Below are 19,105 nucleotides of genomic sequence, written 5' to 3'. Positions count from 1 at the left end.
TTATCCCGCTTCTTCGTCGGGCGCCAACACGACCCAGCCGCCATTTACATTGTTTTGTGAGACTAAGGTGCAGTGTTGCCAATTCGAGCAGTACAAGCTACATAAAAAATCATATTGGAAAAAGAATGATCCAAGTGTTCATTATTTATTATTAATATTAGTGAGACTGTAGCGGTCACTGCTCAAACCGCGTGCTCTTCCCTGGTGACAATAATGAAAATGTGGCGCGGCAGCAGACTATTTTCGTTGTTCCTCGTTCTGTGCTGTCTCATGGGCCATCGCGCTCCCTGTCTGTCTTGTACGTTCTAATTGTTTATCTTTCCTGTTACTTGTTTATCTTCGACTGTCCGTCCACGTCCTCCTATTGTTGTTTTATACATATTGTTCCACACATACACCAACACTTATATGTCATCTACATTACACAACATTCACATACACACATACACACACAAACACCTTTTCTATGTGTTTTGTTTGTCCTTATGACCTGTTTGTATTTTTGTGAATAAATAACCCTGACGGATATTGACTTTTCTCTATCCGTGAACCAAATAGAAGTAGAACACTCACTTACCACCAACAAAAATAATGGGGTAAATATGATATCAGAAACTGTACATCATTAGTCTTGTACGAGGAGTTATTTCTCGCAACACCAGCCCGACCGCCATTTGCATTGTTTGAAAACCACACAACCACACCCATACAACAAACAGCTGCATGCCACGTGTCACCAGAACCTTGTGAATTGTGTCTTGCTTAGTTGTCTGTCATAACCTACGAGTGATGGTGAGAATAATATGCTCATTATGATATCAGAAGCTGTACATCATCAGTATATACAAGGATATATTTCTCGAAATACCAGCCCGACTGCCATTTTCATTACTTTACTCAAGGACACTTGTCAATTCAAGCAGTACAGGTTACACCAAATCTATATAAATTTCGGGAAACTGTACATCGTCAATGTTCTTTAACCATACATATTTCTGAGCATTTTAAGAACTATTTTTTTTCAAAAATTGTTGTCTTCAAGTTTGGGGTGCGCGTTATACGCCGGAGCGCATTATACGCCGCGAAATACAGTACTGATCATGATGACACTCTAAGACACAAACAAAAGGAGTGCAGCAGGTGTGCATAATTATGAGTACATACAGGAATACAAATTAATAAAATACAATTCATCAACATTATAGCAGCCTGTATCATTTCACTGCAGGATATAGATCTCTCCCAAGTATTTCCACTTGTTTCTGTTCTTTTATCTATCCATCTGTCTATATCTCTGCACACTGTTCCATCATGGGAACTTCTCTCCAGGGGGTGGCCACGGCAGGAGTGATTCCATCTCTCCCTGTTCAGGCACTCCCTCTAAGCACACTTAATCCTGCTTCTTCCAACTCTCTCAGGCAAATACCCATTCACCCTTTTGAGCCACTTCACAGGTGGTTTTCCCCCGACACCCCCTCCCTCAATCCTTCCCTCATACACCTCTTCACACAAATTCATTCCAATTCATTCTCATCATGTGTCCAGACTAGGGGTGTGCACCAGTATCCAGTATACCAAATTATCAATATTTCTGTTCCACTATTTTCGGTACTGGATTTATCAGCGGCTTTGCAGTATACCAATAACCAGATCTGAGTTGCCTCCTTCATATCTGCTAAACTGTCAGCTAAATTATGATCATTTGGTTCATGACTTTGCCCAGTGGCAGTATCGTAACCAATGAGGTTCATCTGAGGTGCGTTGTTGCCGATGCATAGAGCTCCTTTGTATTGGGGTATTGGGAAAAGAGCAATACAGCTACCTTCTGACTGGGAGGGTAGCCTACCCTATCCTCACCTTCACGCGGTACGCACCATTATCATACCCTGTGGGGTAGAACCAACGGGGAGGGGGGCAGCGACCATCAGCTGTTTGTTTTAATCCTTTTAGCCTGGACAAGGAGCAAGTCTCAATAATACTACATTGGACTGGCCACCCATTGGTGGCCTCTAATACTTTTATCAAGTTTAGAGGCAGAAGCAATGGCCAGGGGGCAGCAGGAGAGTAGGAAATGCTTGAGACTGGTGTCTATTAATGTGAATGGGTTAGGTGATGAGGAAAAGAGGAGATTGATGACTGAAAATTTTGTGAATGGTAGAGTGGATGTGTTGGGAGTGAGTGAAACACATATTCGAGGAACTGGTGTGAGTGATGGTAGAGAGGGTACGTGGGAGGGTGTGCCTGGGGGGGTTGTATGGACGGGGATGGATGAGAAGTATATAGGCAGGAGTAAGGAAGGATGTGTTATTGTGATGTCTGAAAGAGTGTGGAATGGTGTGACTGATTATGGTTGGAAGGGATCAAGAATTGTGTGGGTGAAAGGAAAAGTAGGTTTAGTAAGGTATGCATGCGTGTATATTTATGCACCAGTAAATGTGAAAAGTAAAAAAGGACTGAGAGAAAGGGAAGCTTTTTGGGAGGAAGTGAATGCATGCTTGAAGAGTTTTGAGAAAGAAAGGAAACTTATTATGATGGGAGATATGAATGCTAGAGTGAGTGATGAATGTGTGATGGATGTGGTGGGAAAATGGGGGATACCTGGGAAGAATGAAAATGGAGAGTGCCTGGTGGATGTCTGTGCTGAGAGAGGGATGTTCCTAGCGAACACTTTCTTTCAGCACAAGAATATCCACTGATACACATGGAGGAGGGGAGAAGATAATGAGCAGAAAGGATTGATTGATTATGTGGCAGTAGATGGAAGACTTAGAAAAGATATCTGTGATACGAAGGTAATAAGAGGAATGTTCGATGGATTTGACCATCTTGCAGTGCTGGCAAAATTAAACCTGAAGAAAAAGTGAGTGTTTGAAAAGAAAGGTGAAGTAAAAAAGGAAATATTGAAGATAGAAAAGTTACAAGAAAAAGAAATAAAAGATTGAGTATAAACATTAAATGGCAAAAGCCTTAACTGAAAAACGGGAAAGTGCAAAAGATAGTACAAATATTGAAAAAGTTTATGGAACATTTAAAGAAGTAATGGTAACTACAACAAAAAAAGTGTTAGGGATGAAAGTGGTGAGAGATGGAAAAAGAAAAGGAAATTCATGGTGGACAGAAGAGATAAGGAGGATAGTAAAAGAGAAAAGGGAACTTTTTAAGAAAACTTTTAAGTGAGTTGATGAAGACTTTAGAAAAAGACTAAGTGAAAAACATAAAGGGAACAGAAAATCATGTTGGAAATAAGTAAAGAACGAAAGAAATGCAGAAAATATCTCCCCAAGTAAAATAAATGAAGTTATGGATGGGAATGGAAAGATGTTGAAAGGCAGGGAAGCTGTGAAAGAAATGTGGAGAGAATATTTCAAAAACTTGATGAATTTTGAGGATGGACGTCCAGCAGCTGTAACAGCAGCAGTTTTGAGTAGAGGTAAAGGAGTATATAAAGAAAGAAGTATAACATATGAAGAAGTAAATTAAGCAATAAAAAGATTAAAAAATAGAAAGGCAGCAGGAATTGATGGAATCACAGCAGAAATGTTGAAGTGTGGAGGAAATGTAGTTACTAAATGGATGGTCAAAATTATGTGAAATGGAATGGGAGGGGGGAGGGGGGGGGTTCCCACCAGACTGGACAAATGCCATCATTGTCCCAGTTTACAAATGGAAGGGCAGGAGAGGGGAGTGTGGGAGCTATAAGTCTCCTGAGTATACCCAGAAAGGTATGTAGAAAGTCATAATAGAGGGTGAAAAGACTTACAGAAGAGAAAATCAGTTAAGAACAAGGGGGCTTCAGGAAGGGAAGGGGATGTATGGATCAGATATTTGCCTTCAGGATGGTAGTAGAAAAAATATTAGCAAAAGGAAATAAACTATACGCTGCCTTCATGGACTCAGAAAAAGCTTATGACAGAGTCGACTGGATGGCATTGTGGGATGTTTTAAAGATATATGGTGTAGGAAAACTGCTTAGTGCAATAAAGTCTTTCTATGAGAATGCATCTGCATGTGTCAAAATTACTGGAGAAACAAGTGAACATTTTGAGATAAAAGTGGGCTTGAGGCAGGGGTGTGTCATGTCACCATGGTTGTTCAATATTTATATGGAGAGTGTTATGAGAGAAAGGAAGGGTAAAGTTGGGGAAGTTGGAGTAAAAATGCATGCTGAGGAAAAAAAGTGGGTGCTGAATTCAATCTTATTTGCTGATGACACAGTGCTCATTGCAGAAAATGAAAGTGACACAAAATTTGGTCAGTGTTTTTGATAGTGTATGTAAAAGGAGAAAGCTGAAAGTAAATGTTAAGGTTAATGAGTTTAAGTACCTTGGATCAGTTATGTGTAAGCATGGTGGTACTGAGGGAGAGACAAGAGAAAGGGCATTGCAAGGAAGAAGGGTGGTAGGGTCTTTGGGATGTATCATGAATGGCAGAAGTGTGAGCATGGTGGTAAAGAGGGATTTGAGAAATACAGTAATAGTACCAACCTCACATATGCAAGCAAAACATGGGCCTGGAAAGAAAGTCAGAGGTCTAGAGTGCAGGCAGTGGAAATGAGTTATATGAGGAGTGCATGTGGTGTGAGTAGAATAGATGGAATGAGTAATGAAAGTGTATATGAGCATTTTGGAACGTGTCACGTGGGTGAAGGGAAGAAGTGTGGAGTGGTGGAAGAAGTGAAGCGACAGACTTTAAAGTGGTTTGGTCACATGGAGTGAATGGAGGAGAGTAAGATGACCAGGAGGGTTATGTGAGTGAGATAGAGGAAGGGAATGTTAGAGGACGACCTCCAGTGAAATGGAGAGATAGAATGCAGGAGTACGTTAGGGAGAGGGGTGAAAGATCCTTGAGAAACTTTGACCAGGCAAGGAGGGAGTGTCTGGATAGAGAAAGATGAAAACTCTTCTGCCGTGGCCATCCCCTGGTGGGAGCTCCTAGGAGCAGGCGTCGATGAGATGATGATGATGATGATGATGGTTCATAATTTGCGGTAGCCTACCAAGTGAGTAAGAACACTGTTTCATAAACAAGACCTTCAGCAGCATCTATTGAGGATAGTATCATGGAAAAGAGTGGGTCAAGTAGGAATATAGATCACAGTGCCACAATAAATAAAACGAGTCAAGATGAAATATACAATACAGTATTGCAATACAAGATGGGCCAGTGCCACTAATGGGCTTGGGACAACCGGCAGTAGCCTGCAATATATTGCCTACTAGTGCTACAAGCATGCACCCACACATACACACAATAAAACTGCTCACTTGTGGTGTGCCATTCTTGTACTGTGGGAAGATTGTCTGCAACAGTGCAGCGTGGGACAAGTCTGCAGTGCCAGTCACCAACACTGCATTTTTCTGCTTCATGCCCCAGCCACCACCAACATCTGTGTGGAGTAAAGCCTCTTCAGACTCCCACAATGAGACTGGATTGAAGGTAATAGGAAAATGACTTATTGATGCAACTACTGTGATTCTATCAAAGCTTATCTTTTATCTTAATTTCACAAGGTTTTCCAAGATTAACAAGGAATTAGTTATCATTAAAGTTAGCCCACCTCATCTTTGAGTTTGACAAACACGGTCTTGACCAACACAGTTAAAAAATAAAGTAAATAAAAATACAAAGTATTCTCAAAGAAGAACACTTGAAATTCTCAAACACAGTGCTGCCCATTAAATAAGCATGAAAATATAAATGCACAGAATGATGCAGCAGTCATACTGTACCCAGCCAAGTTCAGCCAACACTCAGTCCCTTTGTATCAGTGGACACTAGTTTAGCCTTTCCATGGACAGGACACCAGCCCACATGCAATGCAAAACCTCTTGGAGGTTCAACATATGAAGGTGCAGCTGGATAGCCAATATTCTGCTAATATATGTGCAGTCTGGTATCTTTTAAAACAAGCCTGTTTGACCACAATTAGACTTATGTAAGCTAGATAACATATACATTGTATAACTTGGCACATACAGTGTCAGGAGCAATAGGCGCACCTAACATCACCATAGCCAATCCAGGATTCACGACATTTCCTAAGGTAGAGGAGATAACGTCATAATTGTATTTCGTAAAGAATCCTTATAACCAAAAACTAACTAAAATTAGGAGTATTCTTTTTCTTGAAGACAACACTGAATAAACAACAAAACAATAATATGAAAATATGTAAAGCCACCGTTGCCAGATTGTCGTACTCAGGGCATAGTATTTACTGGTTTCTGACGCCTAACTATTGCCAAGAAACATCAGGACTTAACTATTTTAACGATAACTATAAATTAGTTTCGTTATTGGAGCCCAGAAGACAGTTTGGGGTAGGAAGTCAGGATATATAATCGTCTGAGTACGACAATCTGGCAACGTTGAGGCTGTAGCCCGCAGGCCCCAGGCAGCAGGCCTGCCATTTTGAGGGTATCAGATACCTGAAATAGCATATTTTTACTGCACAAAGCAGGTGATGTCACTTATTGTGACTTCATGAGCTTTCATATTTTATCTATTTGTGTATATTTCATGGTGGCAAAACTTAAATTACTAGTTTCATTTTTACTATTGACATGAATTTGACTGTTTATCACAATAAAATTTAACTCTAATAAGTGAATCAGACCCCACAGAAATATTACCAGTGTATGTATGAATGAATACAACGATAAGCACATACTTTGATTTAACTCTAGAATGTCTCGTGGATCATTAATAAATAAAAACAAAATATCCGGATCAGCTAATCTTTAGCCCATTACCTTCAATGGCCCCAAAAAAACAATTTGTACCCCACATTTGGTGATGTTAGGTGAGCTTATTGCCATTTAGGTAGCCCCCATCATTGGAACCCTACATTTTCAGTTTATTAGCCCAATTAACCCAAAATGGTTGAAGATAATGATCGATATCGTTTAAAGCACCCAAATCTGTCTAACAGGGCAAATTCCGGATTTTGCCTGTAAAAGTCATTTTCAGTCTGTAGATCTCATAAACCTCATTCACTCCTTCACTATGTTCTATCTGTGCTCTTGCTCTCTCAAGTATTTCCTCCACTTTCCTCCTATACATCTTCCTGTGGCCACTGTCACGCAATTTCTCACTTGCTAGCTCCTTCCAACCCTTTTCCTTCTTCCCACTCCCTCTGGATTCCCATTTCTCCTTCATCCTAATTTTAGTTACTACCGCATTTTCAGAACTATCAGCTAATCGTAAGGCCTCAGCTGCGGCTTCAAAACGACCTGTTCTCTCTTCACATTTTATTCCTTGTTCCAAGATATGTATTTTGAGATAACAAGGGAGTAAAGTGGGAAAAAAGTCAGTTTCTTTACGGGTGGGAACAAATAAGCACTTTTTCAGTGTTTTAAATGCCCCGAGTTTCGCAATCCTCGAATTTAGCTCTATACCTTCAGAACAAAGCAAGCGCAAAACTTTGGAGGGTAGTGTATATGTATTTTGGAAGTATGTATTGTTTTGTACAATAATATTTTATTAATGCATCTAATTTTAATTTTTTTTTTTTTTTGTCGTTTTTTTGCTTTAAACACAAGGAATGCATTTAAGTGTTTTATATTTGATAACTGATATATTTGATATTGATTAAAATTCGTATAAGAATGTACACTGTTATATGAAAACAATTTGCATTAAAAATGATGAACAAGGAAGAATGATTTTGGGTCAATTATAAATAAATAATTTACAGAATTATGAATATTATTTGATTACCAGATGCCATTGCAACACATCTGTAGCCTTAACCCTTTCATTGCTAAACGCTCGCAGCGAGGGGTAGGTGCATTTGCTGGTGGTGCTAAACACTCGCTGTGAGCTCCGCCCGCACTCAAATCTCCCGCGTATGGGAGTGTTCCAACACTATTTCTCACAACACAGGATTGCCAATTGAGTGGGTTCTCCACTAAATTTGGTGGAAAATCATATCAGCCCAGCGCAGCAAATCTACGGACGAGTAACTGGTGGATGTTCTTGTCCACTATAGTGGCAATTTTGCATAGCTTCACCTATCACCTGACTGATTCTTTGACCAAATAGCTGTAAATATTGCAGTTGGCAATACAACCTTGCCAGAACCTCAAGGAGAGATGTCTGCAGTTGCCTCAAAATGGCTGATCATCACGCACACACTGACGCAAGTGTTCACATTCAACACTCCCTGAATGTGCATGTACGTTTGCAGGAGAGGCATACATAATCGACTCCTATACTGTAGATCTGGGCCTCCTCTTCCCAATGGTGTTTTTGGTTTTTAGCTGTGATGAATAGTTTTTGAGATACAGAGGTTAAAAGAGACCCTCCATTTGGATGCCGGCTGCGCCTGAGGGGATACTAAAGTCCGCACCATGTCAATGAAAGGGTTAATAGTATTGATAATAAGACAAATGTCAACATGCAAATTGGTTATATACTCATGTTTGCAAAAGATTTTGACAAGGTTGTTTTGGGCCATGGATTTGCCAAATGCAAAGGGGAGATATCCAATCAGTATATGTAACTGGCCCAATATATGATCAATGTGTTAAGTACTCAGTTTCTAATATGTATGCAAATGTGAAAATGCAGGTAATTACTTTATACGCTTTCTTCAGAAAATGTCTTAAGTGCCAGCAAATGCAGTGTGAAAACATGCCACATTTTAATTAGGTATTGTGGGACATAGGATGCAGGTGATGGCAATACAATTACTGCTCATCAAATCTAAAAAAATGCTCTTGGCCAAAATGTCTAGTCTAGTACTAATCCATAAAAAATACAGTAAAGCAACATCTACGTGGCACTTTCATTGTACTATGTATTATAATTCATCTAGGTGAGTAAACATGATTCACAGATTATATGATTATCATTATTATTATCATTATCATTATTATCATTAATGTTATTATCATTATTATTACTGTTATGATTATTATTATTATTATTATTATTATTATCCAGGGGACACTACACCAAGTCTTGAATTATTGTTTTACCTGATGTCCAGTAAGCTTGCTTAGGCATTGAAGTGTTGCCAGCTATCATCATCACCTTCTCCATCACTTCTGGAATGTCTCTTTCCCTTGTCAGTCGTAAGATCGTAGTTGTGTGATCGACTGTTGTGCATCATGGTCCGCTGTGTCACTTCCACCACAAAGGGAATGTTGGAAAACGTTGCCTTGGGTGTGCTGCAGTCCCTAGGAGGCAGAGCACAGAAATAATTACTTGCAATGCACAAATTATATCTTTTCCTGACTGGTTCAGATTATTTCCTTTATACTTGCAGTTGTTTACAGAAACTCTCCATGCAACACTTATATTTTATGAGAATTCAGTTAATCAAACCATGTAAACCTATCAAACTTCTTTTTAAGCAAACTATGTATTACTTTTCATTGGAAATTTTTCATGTTACTAATTTATAAAAGTTCAATATATAGATAATTAACATGGATCTTATTTGATATTACAATATTATGTATTGAGAACAATCACTTTCATTTCATTAAATATAATACATTGTTCCTAGTACAGGGGACCCTTGCTTTATGAACAGGTTATGTTCCTGAGAAAGTTTGCTGAGGAGAATTTTGTTGTACGAATCCTATGTAACACGGGATAAATAAAGATTCATTCCAGGGCCTCAATTTTTCTGCACATCCACCCATATTAACCACTTGGCGCACTATGACGCGGATGGCATGAACATAAATGTACCTCAGAAGTTAACCCATGATGCCAATGGAGTGATATTAAACACAAATACAGTCGTCCCTCCAATCGTACTGGGGTTGGGGCCCCCGGACCCCGCATTTATTCGAAAATCCGTATAAAATTATTGCTCCCCCTGGAAACACTCCTGCTCACCAATTTCAGTATTATTCTAGATTGGGACCCAACTCACAGCCACAAATGCCTTGGTGTTCTATGAATGGTTTAGTGTCCATACAACACATTGCTGTATTGCTCTGCCGTCGCAAATCAGTCTTTTTCAAGATATAATTTTTTTCGTAAATATTTATGTCAGTAGTGTGAGACGGAAGGAAGGAAACTGTTGTACTTCCCTAGTTTTACTGGCGTATCATACATGGGGTCCAGGGGGCTCAGCCCCCTTGGTTAGAAGAGCAAAGGCAAAGCCCCCCCCCCGATAGAGGTTAGGTTATGCAAAGTTCGGTTTGAGTAGTTTAAATATGCTCCCCCACCCAAAAAACCTGATTTCCCACAGGTCCCCCAAGATCGTTAGGGGAAGTGATTAGGCCTTTTTCTTTACTTTTAAGTACTTGTGCCTTCATAGTATGGTTTAGGGATGTGTATTTCGTCCCCTAACTATAATATGGAGGCTTAATATCGTATTTTGAAGTGCAGCACCAGGACAAAAACATGGTGGTGGTGGCGGCTGATGCTGCGAGAAATACCTCCTTGCTGAAATAAGTCGCTCTGCTATCCACCACGTATGTGCGCTGGGGAATACACAGCAGGAAAACATTAATTTGCTTGACTGTGGTCTGGTTCACCACTTGTAATTTTGTGAGCAAGTGCGGAGAGTGAAATATGAAAACAGTAAGCAACTAAGTTGAACCTCTCTGAGTGTTATTTTGCAGCTGCGGCGGCGGGTGTTCAACACGCTTTGATTTTTTTTTGTGTGTGTGTGTGTGTGTGTGTGTGATTTAATGATTTGCGACAGAAACAGTTAGCACAGTATTTCATAGCACACCGAAAACTACCAGAAAAAAATAGTTTCCTCCACCAGTGTCTTGTGGGTCCTAATCTAGAAATTTACCTCAATTTCTTGCTTAAGGTAAGAAAATGCCTATTTATGTGTTTACAATAGGTTAATATATGAATAAACAGAAAAGGACGGCCTTTATCTCCACTCTTGCAACACTCTTGGAGCACTGGCAGTTACTGGAGCAAGAATTTCTTTTTCACTACGCTTGATACAGCAAACACTGCTCTCTTTCACGTGGTAGGCTCTCCCTACCACAACGTAACTTCTCTTAAATCTGAATTCTTCTGCATGATGAACACCTTTCTCGAATGCTTTGGGTGCTTTCAGTAGGTGTGTTGGCCTGTCTCTTGGGGCCCATGTTCAATCTTCATGTTATGTAGTAATGGAGAAGAGTAGCTGAAGCTGTGAACACACGCGACTGAGGGAAAGCGATGGGTGTCAATCTGGCAAAACAGTGTTTGTGAAGTTGTGCACACACACGGATTGAGGGGATATGCATGGGTGGCAGTCTGGTAAAGCAGTGTTGCCACTCACGCCATGGCTACTTGGTTTGACGCACGGGAAATTTAAAAATACTACAAATTCTTCCATGACAATCCGTATAAAACTGAAACCGTACTATTGGAAACTGTACTTTTTTTTTTTTTTTTTTTTTTTTTTAAAGCTTAGGAGACCGTTTAAGCTCGTATAGAAAAATATCTATATAAAAAAAAAGCCCGCTCTCTCTCTGCTCTCTCTCTCTCTCTCTCTCTCTCTCTCTCTCTCTCTCTCTCTCTCTCTCTCTATATATATATATATATATATATATATATATATATGTATGTATGTATGTATGTATGTATTTTTTTTTTTTTTTTACAGCTAAGGAGACAGCTCAAGGGCGCAAAGAAAAAAAAAGAAAAAATGGCCCGCTATTCACTGCTCCCGAACAGAGGTTAAAGGAGTGTCCAAAATCAGAGGTTAATTTCGGGAGGAGAGGTGTCCTGATACCCTCCTCTTGAAAGAGTTCAAGTCGTAGGCAGGAGGAAATACAGATGAAGGAAGATTGTTCCAGAGTTTACCAGCGTGAGGGATGAAAGAGTGGAGATGCTGGCTGACTCTTGCATAAGGGGTTTGGACAGTATAGGGATGAGCATGAGTAGAAAGTCGTGTGCAGCGGGGCCGTGGGAGGGGGGGCGCATGCAGTTAGCAAGTTCAAAAGAGCAGTCAGCATGAAAATATCGATAGAAGATAGAAAGAGAGGCAACATGGCAGCGGAATTTGAGAGAGAGAAGACTATCAGTATGAGGAGGAGAGCTGATGAGACGAAGAGCCTTTGACTCCACTCTGTCAAGGAGAGTGGTGTAAGTGGACCCCCCCACACACATGAGATGCATACTCCATTCGAGGGCGGACAAGGCTCCTGTAAATGGATAGCAGCTGTGCGAGGGAGAAGAACTGGCGGAGACAGTACAGAACGCCCACCCTAGAGGAAGCTGATTTAGTAAATGATTTTTTTTTTTTTTTTTTTTTTTTTTTACAACAAAGGGCACACAAAAAAGAAAACAATAATAAAAAAAAGCCCGCATCTCGCTGCTCCTAAAAAAGAAACAAAAGAGGTGGCCGAAAGCAAGGTCAAATACGAGAGGAGAGATGTCCTGATACCCTCCTCTTGAAAGAGTTCAAGTCGTAGGCAGGAGGAAATACAGATGAAAGAAGATTGTTCCAGAGTTTACCAGCGTGAGGGATGAAAGAGTGAAGATGCTGGTTAACTCTTGCATAAGGGGTTTGGACAGTATAGGGATGAGCATGAGTAGAAAGTTGAGTGCAGCGGGGCCGCGGGAGGGGGGGAGGCATGCAGTTAGCAAGTTCAGAAGAGCAGTCAGCGTGGAAATATCGATACAAGATAGAAAGAGAGGTAACATTGCGGCAGAATTTAAGAGGTAGAAGACTATCAGTATGAGGAGGAGAGCTGATGAGACAAAGAGCCTTAGCCTCCACTCTGTCCAGAAGAGCTGTGTGAGTGGAGCCCCCCCACACATGAGATGCATACTCCATACGAGGGCAGACAAGGCCCCTGTCTATGGACAGCAACTGTGCGGGGGAGAAGAACTGGCGGAGACGGTACAGAACGCCCAGCCTTGAGGAAGCTGATTTAGTAAGAGATGAGATATGAAGTTTCCAGTTGAGATTTTGAGTTAAGGATAGACCGAGGATGTTTAGTGTTGAGGAAGGTGATAGCTGGGTGTTGTCAAAGAATAGGGGATAGTTGTTTGGAAGATTGAGTCGAGTGGATAGGTGGAGAAACTGTGTTTTTGAGGCGTTGAAGGACACCAGGTTCTTCTTGCCCCAATCGGAAATAATAGTAAGGTCTGAGGCTAAGCGTTCTGCAGCCTCCAGCCTTGAGTCATTAAGTTCCTGTAGGGTGGGTCTTCTATTAAAAGAAGTTGAGTAATGCAGAGTGGAGTCATCGGCATAAGAATGGATAGGATAGTTCGTTTTGGAAAGATCATCATCAATGAACAACAGAAAGAGTGGGAGATAGGACAGAACCCTGTGGGACACCACTGTTAATAGGTTTAGGGGAAGAACAGTGACTCCACCACAGCAGAAATAGAACAGTCAGAAAGGAAACTGGAGATAAAGGTACAGAGAGAAGGATAGAAACCATAGGAGGGTAGTTTGGAAAGCAAAGATTTGTGCCAGACCCTATCAAAAGCTTTTGATATGTCCAGCACAATAGCAAAGGTTTCACCGAAACGGCTAAGAGAGGATGACCAAGAGTCAGTTAAGAAGGCTAGGAGATCACCAGTAGAACGCCCCTTGCGGAACCCATACTGGCGATCAGATAGAAGGCCAGAAGTGGAAAGGTGCTTTTGAATCTTCCGGTTAAGGATTGATTCAAAAGCTTTAGATAGACAGGAAAGTAAAGCTATTAAAGCTATAGGGCGGTAGTTTGAGGGATTGGAACGGTCACCCTTCTTAGGCACAGGCTGTACAAAGGCATACTTCCAGCAGGAAGGAAAGGTAGATGTTGATAGGCAGAGACGAAAGAGTTTGGCCAGGCAGGGTATCAGCACAGGAGCACAGTTTTTAAGGACAATAGGAGGCACTCCATCAGGTCCATAAGCCTTCTGAGAGTTGAGGCCAGAGAGGGCATAGAAAACATCATTTGGAAGAATCTTAATAACAGGCATAAAGGAGTCAGAGGGGGGATAAGTAGGAGGAATATGCCCAGAATCGTCCATGGTGGAGTTTGTGGGGTTCTTGAAAGGTCTGGACTTCCGAAAATCCTGTAAATTCTCAGCAATAAAAAAAATATAAAATAAAATAACTGAAAATTGAGTTGTCAGACTCACAGCCCCTCTAGTCTTTATTTATTTAAATATCTGACCAGTCACATCTCTCATAGGGTAAGCAAAAGCCAGATAAACCTGCTCTTAAGTTTATTGAGAACAACAAAGAAACTCGCTGGAAATTAAAAATAATTAATTAATCCAAGCACACAGCAACCTAGCTAGCTATCTTAAAATCTCCTAGGAATTAGATTACTTAGCTGCAGGTGGGGAGAAGCCATGCCACACCTTCTACCTCGTGTCTTGAGCCTTGGAGTCCTTCTTCAATCCTCTCTCGTTCCTCACTGCAACGCTGTGCCCTCACTCCTCCCACAGGCTTCCCTGACCTTAGTACACAGTCACTCTGGACATGCGGATACTACAAGGCTGAAAAACCCGGAGGTTGGAGAGGGACGTGTGCCCACGGCGAAGTCTGGGCAGGAGATGGGTGGAAAGATGGCGGCGGTCCCACAATGCTCAGGCCAGGTTCCACGGTCAAGATGCCAGCTCTCGCCATACGGCATCTCGTTTTCTGTGCAACACTTACGCTAAAACGCCCTAACGGCTATGGATTGTTATTTATTAATAACCTAACACATGCACTTGGTCATAGTGGGTCATGCATCCCACACATAGCTCAGCGTTGGCAGTAATAGCGAATATGACTTGAAAAGCTCGCTGCTCCCGCTTTCTAGTTTTCCCGCCAGACTTGTGACTACTCCCGCTCTCTCAATCAAAATGGCGGGGACTCCCGCGGTATTTTTCCACAGGCCACTCCCTGAATAATGAAACCATGACAGAGTTCTTACAGAAAGTTTGAGCGAAGAGTTCAGCCTTTGAGACAGATGAGACGGCAGTGGTGTTGTCAGGGTTAAGGAGGGGTTGGAAAGAGGAAGAAGTGAAATTGGAGGAGATATTTTTGGCCAGATGCCAGAAGTCACGGGAAGAATTAGAAGAAGCAAGATGTTGACATTTTTTATTGATAAAAGAAGTTTTGGTAAGTTGGAGAATAGATTTGGCATGATTCTGGGCTGAAATGTAAAGGTCAAAGTTAGCGGGTGTTCGAAGGCTCTGGAACCTTTTGTGAGCTGCCTCTCTATCAAGAACAAGCATGATTTAACCAAGGCTTTTTAGCATGAGGAGTAGAGAAAGAACATGGAATGTATGCCTCCATTCCAGAGACAATCACCTCTGTGATGCGCTGGGCACACACAGAGGGGTCTCTCTCCTGGAAGCAGTAATCATTCCACGGGAAATCGGAAAAGTACATCCTCAGGTCGTCCCACCGAGCTGAAGCAAAATGCCAGAAGCATCGCCTCTTCGGTGGGTCCAGAGGCTGTACAGGAGCGATAGGACAGGATACAGAAATAAGGTTATGATTGGAGGAGCCCAACGGAGAGAACAGTTTGACAGAGTAAGCAGAAGGATTAGAGGTAAGGAAGAGGTCTAGAATGTTGGGCCTGTCTCCAAGACGGTCGGGAATACGAGTAGGGTGCTGAACCAACTGCTCTAGGTCATTCAGGAGAGCAAAGTTGTAGGCTTGTTCACCAGGGACGACTGTATTGTTCTTATCAAACCACTAGCATCAACATTGGTGTGAGCTTAAGTTTCCTGACCCTTACTGAAATTAAATGACTAGCAACCCTCTCCAATGGCACTGGTTGAACCAAAGGCCATAAACAAAGGCACAGTACCCAGCCAGTCACATCTTCCACCCAGGCTTGAGTGAGACATTTTAATAATAATAATAATAATAATAATAATAATAATAATAATAATAATAATAATAATAATAATGCTAATAGTAATAATAATAATAATAATAATAATAATAATAATAATAATAATAATAATAATAATAATATTAATAATAATAATGTAAGGACATTTTCAACAATTTGAGTGAAGGAGGAAGGAAACACAGGTGTGTTTGAGATTAATTTATTCCAACTGACCACTTGTGTGAGGTGTAGATGGTCTTGGAGGAGAGTAGTGGGTAAAGATTCATTTTAGGTCCATGCTAGTATCTCATAATCTACTTTATGAAACATCAGTATCTCTTCATATATCTTTTCTACAAACCTTCAACAATCATGGAAACGCTTTGAAAATCCAATTCAAGGGCTTTTTTTTTACTCTTGAAAATAGGGGATAATGTTTACGAAAGCGCGTCGCCTCCTCTGGCGGCGGCCGCGGCGACACTGCAGCTGCCGCAGCCGTAAAATAGCTCGCAGAGGGTTTAGGGTCAGGGAGCATATTTAAAGTACTCCAACCAAACTTTACGACCTACTAACAGGGGGGCTGCGCCCCCCTCGACCCCCCTTCTAACAAGGGGGGGCTACGCCCCCCCCTGGACCCCCCCCCCCACATGTATATGTGACTTATTTCAGCGAAGAGGTATTTCTCCCAACGCCGGCTGCAGCGTCGCCGCAGCCACCGCCAGAGGAGGCAACGCGCTTTCGTAAACATTATTCCCTATTTTCAAGAGTAAAAAAAAAGTCCTTGAATTGGATTTTCAAAGCGTTTCCATGACTGTTGAAGGTTTGTAGAAAAGATATATGAAGAGATACGGATGTTTCATAAGGTAGGTAACGAGATACTGGCACGGACCTAAACGAATCTTAACCCAGTAGTGTTGACCCCTTCACTCGCAACGCCGACGCCGGGCGTCCGATGGGCATCCGATGTCGTCATCGTTAGTCCTCTTCTAAACCTCTTAATCCTCTTCCATTTCCTCTTAATCCTCTTCTAAACCTCTTAACCCTTTCATTGCTAAACATTTGCAGTGGGCGTTAGGCATATTTGCTGGTGGCGCTAAACACTCGCTGCGACCTCCACTCGCACTCAAATCTCCCGCGTATGAGAGTGTTCCAACACTAATTCTCACAACACAGGATTTCCAATTGAGTGGATTCTTCACTAAATTTGGTGGAAAATCACATCAGCCCAGCACGGCAAATGTACGGACAAGTAACTGGTGGATGTTCTTGCCCAATATAGCGGCATTTTTGCATAGCTTCACCTATCACCTGACTGATTCTTTGACCAAATAGTTGTAAATATTGCAAATGGCAATACTCCCTTGCCAGAATCTGAAGAAAAGATGTCCGCAGTTCCCTCAGTATGGCTGATCATCCCACACGCACCGACGTAAGTGTTAACATTCAACACTCCCTAAACGTGCTTGTACGTTCGCAAGAGAGGCATACATAACCGACTCCTATAGATCTGGACCTCCTCTTTCCAATGGCGTTTTTGGTTTTTAGCTGTGATGAATAGTTTTTGAGGTACAGAGGTTAAAAAGAGACCCCCCATTGGGCTCCCCACTGCGCCTGAGGGAATAGTCATATCTGCACCGCACGCAAGGAAAGGGTTAAGAGGAAATGGAAGAGGATTAAGAGGAATTTAGAGGAGGATTGAGAGGTTTAGAAGAGGATTAATCCTCTTCCATTTCCTCTTGACCCTTTTCATACTGTGACTCAGATGTCTGCGTCACAGATGGAAAGGGTTAAGGTCATTAAAGTCCACACAGATGATCAGATTGGAGCTCATGAACTTGCTGTGACTACATCAGAAATGTAGGATGAGATGTTGGAGAAGTCTCTCCCTGGCAGCATTACAGGGAGATGAATAGAGCATGCAACAGATGATGGAAGCCTCTCCCAGGGGTGCCATGGATGTTGTGACTCGGACCCACACTGCCTCAACCCCGAAAGATGTTAGCGGGAAGCCGTGTGAGGTGGAACGTAGTGTGGCAAAACACAGAATTACTTTCATCATGTCTGTCAATGCAGAGATGATGGAACAGTGAGAAGTCAGGAATGTTGGCAGCCTCAGGATTAAGCTGCCAGGCCTCAGTGATAATGTGGTGGTCCCCCAACCAGGTAGTTATATAGAAAGTTTACTGTAATGTGAAACTATTCTAAGGTGATACTCACATAAGACTGATGTAGGGTGCAGGCATACAGTGGGAGAGGGGGCAGGAGTCCTGGATGCCATCAGACAGTGCCCTGAGGCCACTCAAAAGCAGGGGGTCGGACCCATTAACCCACGTGTACACCACATCAATGGGCAACACTCCGGATAGCCTGGTAATAAGCAGCCTATTAATACATAGTTTCATATACTGACCACAAAACACAGGTTCTTATACTAGATTATATATTAGCTGCTGAATAATGGAACTAAGGGCAGATGAACTCGTGTTTATCAAAGTCAATGGCCATCCAGTCCTAGCTATGAGTGAAATAGCAGGTGGTAAGCCTCATAGCTCCCTGCTGCCTTGTTAGGTTTGCCTTTTATGTTCAGGCAAATGCTAGGGCCACCACTTAAAATTGGTAGCTGAGTTTGCAAAGGCATGCACCCAGAAAATCTTCCGCCAAAAACTGAAAACGGCTTGATTTATGAGCCATAAAACGTCTGACCACTCAGGAAGAGTGAAAACGGACGTTAAACAAAATGATGATGATGATGAATAATGAAACTAAAAATGTGAGACCCCTTAATGATGATGCACTGGAATTTGTTTAGGAAGACTGGTCTCTTTAGACTATATCTTTGCTGCTGTGTTAAATCTCTTGTCAGGCCAAAACAATAACTTCAGTTTGAGATCCACTGAAACTGGACCAGACACAAACCTGGTTTCTTAATTAAATTTGTAATCAAAGTGTAAGTAAGATGAAAGAGATAGCAGTTATAAGTCAAAACAAAGGCTTTTTATGAGGTAGGGTCTGAAACATATCAATATTGTGATGAAGAAGGGAAGGCTAAGGTGGCTTGGACAAGTGTAAAGGATGGATGAGAAGTGTGGTGAGGAAGGCGAGGGAGTTACTAGTTAGGAGTTAAAAAGAGGTTGACCACATGAGACCTAGGGAAGAAGTTATGCAGAATCATCTAGTGTGGTGAGGAAGGTGAGGGAGTTACTAGTTAGAGTTAAAAAGAGGTTGACCACATGAGACCTAGGGAAGAAGTTATGCAGAATCATCTAGTGTGGTAAGGAAGGTACTGGTTAGAGTTAAAAAGAAGTTGACCACATGAGACCTAGGGAAGAAGTTATGCAGAATCATCTTGTGTGGTG

General features: G+C 41.7%; 1 protein-coding gene across 1 annotated transcript in view; it reads right to left on the bottom strand.

The window, feature by feature from the left end:
* Positions 1-19,105, bottom strand: part of LOC127004686 (N-acetylglucosamine-1-phosphotransferase subunits alpha/beta-like) — a gene marked incomplete at its 5' end in the record, with an annotated part of 115,318 nt that overhangs the window by 70,837 nt on the left and 25,376 nt on the right. The window contains 4 exon segments of the mRNA XM_050872775.1: positions 5,265-5,386; positions 8,982-9,088; positions 9,090-9,182; positions 17,967-18,116. Coding sequence (XP_050728732.1) covers positions 5,265-5,386; positions 8,982-9,088; positions 9,090-9,182; positions 17,967-18,116 — 472 coding nt within the window.

The sequence above is a fragment of the Eriocheir sinensis genome, chromosome 28 (genome assembly GCF_024679095.1).
Source record: "Eriocheir sinensis breed Jianghai 21 chromosome 28, ASM2467909v1, whole genome shotgun sequence".
In the NCBI taxonomy this organism is placed as follows: Eukaryota; Metazoa; Arthropoda; class Malacostraca; order Decapoda; family Varunidae; genus Eriocheir; species Eriocheir sinensis.
This window is presented reverse-complemented; position numbering and strand designations above follow the sequence as displayed.